We start from the raw sequence: 6,984 nt of genomic DNA on the forward strand, positions 1-6,984 counted from the left end.
ATGTCCATTCAAGCTCCTTTTTACTACTTTTGGCTCCAAGATAATATTAAAGCAAACAGTAGGGGAATTAGCTTTTAGTTATCCATTCTTGCTCATCTGATTTTTTTTTTTTTTTTTTTTTTTTCCAGCTTTATTCTAGTTATCTACTATCTAAAACTGTAAGAGCCATTCCTTATCTCTGAAAGGACACCTGAAGAGACTCAATTCTCAAGCCATCTAACTCTATGAGCAAACTGAGCCACTAGATTGGCTGACAGAATTATCAGTAGTGATCAGTCAGATAATTTTATCAATTGGATAATAGTTTCAAGCCTTAAGAGAATCTTTTTGGTGTTTATTTTGGCAGGTTTCTGTCTACATTGAATAGAGGATAACAGGAACTTTGTGGGGGAGAGCGTATGCAAAGCAGCCAGATCTTAGTTTCAGTGTGGTGCAGGAAAAGTGAAAACTGTGTTACTTTTTTTGAGGACAAACTAGTAAGCAAGGCAACCTGAACTTCACTGTGTTAGGGTTATTTAATCAGCTAACTCCCCGACCTTATTCTCTCTAGAACATACTGTGTGATTTATTTATTTTTATTATTGTTATTTTAAGCCTATGATTAATTTCACATTACTGGATTGGAACTTGCATAGATTTCTTCCCATTCGACATAAATGTACTGGTAAAAAGAAAAAAAGAAATGAATGGAGTTTGAAAGTCAAACCTCCTCTGGTGACAGCCATGGCTTAGAAGGCAAGCTTGGCACTTCTGCTTCAAGTGTAATGGATCTGATGAGTTGACCCAGTTTTAACTCAAGTTGGTGAGCTGTCACCTTGGAGTACTTCCTTTCTGGCCACCCCAAGAAAGCTACTTGCCAATTTCAGGTTTGGAAACTGATTTAAGGTATTTAAAAGTTTAGCTGATGAAATGATATCCACTAATTGAATTGTAAGCTTCTGATAGCTTCTACCTGCGATGGGACTTGGGGCAAAAACTCTTTGTGCTTAAAAGTAGAAAGTGTACTTGTGCCTTTAGGAAAAGACACTAAAAAGGCTTTGTTTCAACGCAGTATATATGAACAAAGGAGCAGCATTCAGAAAGGGGGAGAGGCTGAAATGGGGCAATTCACTGGTCAGCAACTGAGGAGCAGAAAGTGACAAGTGGAGTGGAGGCTCACAAGTATACGATAAAATACCTGCTGGCCAGGAACAAGTCTCAGTGGTATCAGTTTAAGACTCCTCCAAAGGCTGCCACTCCTGCAGTTATCATCTGCTTCCCCTTACAAGGAAAGCTGAGGTTTCTGGTCCTGGTCTTGAAGTCCTTGGCATAGCACAGGGGTGGCCAGAGTTACTTAGCCACATCTGATCCTCCATGGAAGTTAAACAGTGCGGGGGGTTGTGCTGAGCAACACAGAGTGGAACTGGAGAGCAGGGGAGGATGTTGAGCACCCCAGAGCTGCTCAAGCTCCCCCAGCAGCCTGGCACCTGAAATGGCAGTCCTGGGAGATGTGGGTGGAGCTTCAGCTAGTTTTCGGCAAGCTGCACATATCATGCATGCGGCTTCTAAGCCATGTTTTGACCACCTCTGGCATAGCATATAGGGAAGGTAGGGCAGATTTGTACCTTACAGCCTAACTAAATTAGAGAGATAAATAGCAGAAGCTTTTGCGAGCTGGATCTCATTTCATCAGATGTTGTGAAAAGGGGTATCATATAGGGGGTCTTCAGTAGTGACACAACTGAAGGCTATCTATTAAATTATGTGCTTCCCAGGAAAATTGATATCAGGAGAGGTATGTGCTGCATGAAAATACTTGACTTTCACCACTCCACTTCATTATTCAGCTTCTGGAATCATTGGTCATGTGTAGAAGGGGGAGTTATCAATACTACATTGTTGAGATGGGGAAAAAAATAACAAAGCTACTAACAGCTTTCTTGGGGGGAGAGAATTGAATGACAAGTGCTTTGTCATTCTTCTCTACACGAACAAGCCCTAGATAGATGTTACAATAAATTAATTGTTGAAATGATGAAAGCCAGAGTTAGTAAATACAATTGAGCATATGTATAGAGAAGCTTGCCATAAGACATTTTCAATTAAACTGATTTATTTCTGCTTAAGCAGAGTTCCTTTCTAGAGGGAGTGTCGATGTCTGACCACAGGCCCTTCAGAACAGGCTTTAAAGTGCAGCACCTAGTAAAAAACTTTGGGAGGTGGGACTATTCACACTCACTGTACAGTAACTGTTATTACTTTTCAGTACTGTAGTGACACTGTAGCAAAGGTTTTTGAGCTGCAGTTTGCTGGAATTCATAGCTGTCTTAAGTTACATTTTAGTCTTTGAAAAGCTAGTGACCAATTAAACATGTTTACAAATAATCCCCTACTTGCAAATAAGTAGTGTTAACTGGTTTGAGCAGACCTAATGCAGAGCATCACTCAGTATTTAATTCTTGGATAGTCAAGACTCCCCTTGAATAGCACAAAAGAAAAATAAATAGAAAAATAGTACCTTGTAACTAACCAGCCTATATGGAAAGTCTAGGAAGGTGTAGGAAAGCCTAATGCAGATCAAAGATGCATATGCCTGTAGAAAACAATGGCAGGTTTCAGCAGAAATCTGAATGGTGTTATTTACGTAGGCTCATGCTAGGATTTTGCTTAGCAGGGATACTAAAGAATTAGATATTTTTTTTGCATCATATTTGCAGGTCTTGTTAGCATAGTATTGTTGCTATGCAGTGCCTCAGCAAAATGAACTCTTGCAATTCCCACAGAGGAAGTAATTCTCCATAGATATAATTTGCTTTCATTGACTTGTTAAAAGTAATGGAATATCAGGCAGAAGAAGACTCTTAGAAGTTCTGTTCCAAGTGCTTATAATAAATAGTTTTGATCTCTTATCCATGGTCTAAAGTAGCAGTAGCCAACCTGTGGCACAAGTGGCATTAGCAACCTCTGTGTGAAGCACACAGCAGATTAGGGAGGGAGCATCATCAAATCAGTAGATGGGGCAAAAAGCAGAGCAGCAGATCAGGCCAGGGAAAGGGGATAGGAGTGGCACTCGGGGAGGGTGCAGGGTCTAATTTGTGGCATGTCTACCTAAAAGGTTGGCTTCGACCAGTTGAAAGCAAAAGTTATAAAGAAATGTCTTTCAAGCTTTTCAACTGTGTTGCATTTGCCTTTTAAAAAAGCAAGCTAAATTCAGGACCCACAACTGCTTTGTCAGTGTCCTTCGGTCTGAAACTGAATCTTTTGCACAGCTTCATTTGAGCAAGAAAACATCAACCCATAAACCATACTGTACTATATTCAAAATGTTTTGAGACTAGCCATGTCACTCCTCCCTGTTTTGAAAATGTGAAACTTAAACCTACTCTAGATCCCGTCGATCTATTTGTAGATGTTTGTCTGTAGAAAATGTGTGCTCATCTGGTCATGCGTTTCCAGCCGTCTGTTACTGGCAGTTTTCCAGACCTCCATTATTAGTGTGGGCTTGCTCAGCACTCTCAATTTTTCCCTAAGAAGCCCCTCCATTGCTTCAAACAAAAAAACCCCAAACAAACAAAACCTCCCTGTAGCTCATCTAGTAAAAACAAAGGAAGCTCCAGCCGTGAGCTTTCCTGATTTAGTCTGAGTGCTAAAAGATAAAATCTATTGCTACCAAGGGAAGTCAACTGAGTTGTGACAGTGGTGGAAGAATCACCTGGAATTTGCTAATGTAACTTGGTGTTTTCTTTCTCTTTTTCTCTTGCAGTAGTTTACCTTTGAGTAACAGTCCCCAGCCTCAGCCCTGCAGGAGCAGTGTTCCAGGGCCTCGGTGGTGCTCCTGATGCCCCTCACCCACTGTCGAAGATCCCCGGTGGGCGAGGGGGTGGCAGGGATCGTTCTCTCTCAGCTCTGATATACACGGTGAGTCGGATTTGATGATTATTTTGGCAAAGTGCCTGTTTTTCTTTTCCTAACTGGACTAAGGTTTTCTCCACTGTATGTAAACAAATGATCCTGTTCTGAGTTGAGTACATTGAGGAGAACAAATACAGTTAAAATAACTAGGTTAATGTAACACTGGCCACTTGGGCAGGAGCACTCATCTGAGGAGTTAAAGAGAAAGTACTTCCTGTGAATTGCGAAACAAAGGTGTTTTCCTTGCATCAAGCAATTTATACTGATTCTATTCCCAGAGCTCTTTCAGAGCAACGTATCAGTTTTCAAAATGTTTTACAAATAATGGGAAACACAGAGGAGAAAGAGATGAAATGCTGAATTAGAGTGGATGACAGGATTCCTTCCAGTGTTGTAGGCAGGATGTTAAGGGTTTGGGACCTAAAGATTAGGGATGGTATTGGTATGAATGTTGCCAGGAGTCCCTGTTGGTGTTGAAACCATCTATCCAACCCTCAATATGGGTATTGTTCTTAGCCAGTGTGAGGATTTATGAACACACCCTTCTTTTGAAGCAAATTTGTCTGTATCTATTCCTTTAGTCTAGCTTTCTCCACCCAGTCATCACAAGCCTTCTTTTTTCCTTCAACTCCCAGCTGAGGAGATCTGGCTGTTCCTTCCTGCAAAGCCTATCAATAGCACACTCATGAATGGTTTTTTACATTTACTTTTGAATGAGTCCCAGGTTCATATCCCCAAGGAATAGAAGGCTGTCTTGTGGTAGGCTATTGGTGCAGAGCAAGGAATGGAAACTAGGTCCTGTGCTGTGCTTGTGAATTTTTTTTCATAGATAAATATCTCGTTTGTCATTTTTTGCCAAACTTGATGTGCTCTGCTTTCTGAAGAGGGAAATTGCAAACCCTGTGGCCTCACTTACACAAGTACCCTGCTGGAATCTTCATGGGGAAGACCAAATGTTTTACAGTGTTTTTTGTTGGGGTTTTTTTGTTTTGGTTTTTTTTACCTGCCTTAGTTTGGACTGTTCCTTTTCCATGGACTTAGTGAACCTGTGTGTAATGTGAAGCCCTCTGAAACTTGTGAAGAAGGTAGGATAATGCATTACTGAATCAATTGCAGCTGACATTGAGTGCATGAAATAAGCCAGGCCTGTAGAAAGAGCTGCCTGAAAATAGGTGTGGTGTTGGTAGAATTGGTGTGGAGGCAGGATAGGAATAAATAAGGGGTTCAGAAGAGGGCTCAGGGGGAATCATTACATCTCCTGGAAGATAGTGGCCAGGGGGCAAGGGGGCCTGAACTCCCCAAGACTCATGTCTTTACTAATATTCCTCAAGTTTTGTGCATTTCAGACAAAAAGTGAAAGGGAAAAATTAAGTCCACTGCCAAAGTGTGTGGTTTTTGAGGGTCTCAAATATTCAGCTTTGCTGTAACCTATTCAGTGATGAGGGAAGGCTTCCAGCAGCAAGTAGAACTGCTGTCTGTGGATAAATGCCCCAAAACAAACCAGAATTTAGGCTGTAGCTCTTCTTTGGGGGATGCTAACAACGACCTGCTCAATCTTTTCTCTTGTGGCTTATTGCTGGAGCCAATCAATGAAGCAGTCAGTTTCTTCATATACTGTATGTTTGAAAGCAAATAGTACTCTTACACAGTTTATTCCATTATGGCACTCACATTGGCATTTAGTAGCTACAAATGAAATTTCAACTTTTGGCCACAGCATCTGCCACTGAAAATCTCCCTGCCTCCATTTTAGTAGAAACTAGAATATCAAACATTGGGTTTTTATATCCCACAGTGTTACAAATTAAACAGTTTCAGCTGCCTTTTATTTATTGGTATTTTTACGTTAAGAGACTTAAAAGATTCAGCTGTTTAATCAAGAAGGCTTTACTGCCCAATTGAAAGTAAAATCCCAAAAGTCAGTAGTCAGAGCTGGTCCTGTATTTCAGGCAGGGGCTTTGTCCTGGAGTACGTGCTCTGGCTAATGATCTTGGCAAGAGGATGCAGGTGCTATACAAGCCAAGACTAAGCTGCACTCATGGAGTTCTCAAGTCACTTGGCTCTGGTGGATCATAACATCCTTTTTCCTCAAACTGCCAGCATGCCTGGCCCTTCCTGCTGTTCCTCTTGGATTAATTAAGAAATGTAACTGGATTAGCAGTTTTGTGCACAGCAAATTGTGACTTAAATGGGAGGTTGCCCTTGAGCCTTGACATTATCAAAAGATTCAATTCAAGGGTGCAGAACTAGGAGCTGATAACTGAGACCGATTTAAGCATAAATATTGCCTTTCTCCAGTAGTAAGTCACAGGTATCTTGCAAAGTTGACCCAAAATGAAATGTTTGTGAGTGATGCATGACTCTCTCTCCATGGATATTTATTTTTTCCCAGTTTTACATAGATTCTGGCTGGAGCAGCTAGTTGTCCTTTTAAATTTTAGTGTATTGGCTGTATGAAAGGGGCTCATGTAAATTTAATTTCCAAAATTGGAGGACTTTGTCTTACCAAGGCAAGTAGATGTGCCCATCTATGGTTTTTTGTTTTTTTTTCTACTGGGGGTTGAAACTTGAGTAGCAATGATGTGCTTGTGGGCTACTTCATACACTCATGTCAGAGCTTTCCTATGACTCTGACAACCTTCCTGCACACATGCATTTGCGGGCTGCCTCCTTTAGTCAGTCAGTTCTAACCCATGTCTTCCCCCTTTCTACGTCTGTTTTGGCTTTCTGTAGCAGGGGTGGGGAAAATATGGCCCACAGGCCGGTTCCGGCCCAGGAGGCTATTCTATCTCGCCCGCAGGGCCCCTAAAAAAAAAATTTAGAAAATTAATATTTCTCTGCCCTTGGTTCCTGTCAAAAATGACAAGGGCAGTAGGAACAGTAGGGGAAGCCCTGGCAGGCTCCCACAACAGCAGGGCTCAGCAGCCCCATCCCCCGCAGCCGGAAGCCCCAGTAGGGGCTTCTGGCCTGGGACCATGCGGCTGCCCCATACTGGAACCGCAGGTAAGGGGGGAGGGCAGGGGAGGTCCCCAGGCAGGGAAGGAGCCTGGGGAAAAGTGGAAAGTGGCCTGTGGAAAAGCAGAGGGGGGGAGG

At 42.1% G+C, this 6,984-nt stretch overlaps 1 protein-coding gene across 1 annotated transcript in view; it reads left to right on the top strand.

The window, feature by feature from the left end:
* OAZ2 (ornithine decarboxylase antizyme 2) overlaps positions 1–6,984 on the top strand; it is a 70,447-nt gene that overhangs the window by 50,823 nt on the left and 12,640 nt on the right. The window contains 2 exon segments of the mRNA XM_025199901.1: positions 3,743–3,815; positions 3,817–3,897. Coding sequence (XP_025055686.1) covers positions 3,743–3,815; positions 3,817–3,897 — 154 coding nt within the window.

This window comes from Alligator sinensis, unplaced genomic scaffold, assembly GCF_000455745.1.
Source record: "Alligator sinensis unplaced genomic scaffold, ASM45574v1 scaffold1097_1, whole genome shotgun sequence".
In the NCBI taxonomy this organism is placed as follows: Eukaryota; Metazoa; Chordata; order Crocodylia; family Alligatoridae; genus Alligator; species Alligator sinensis.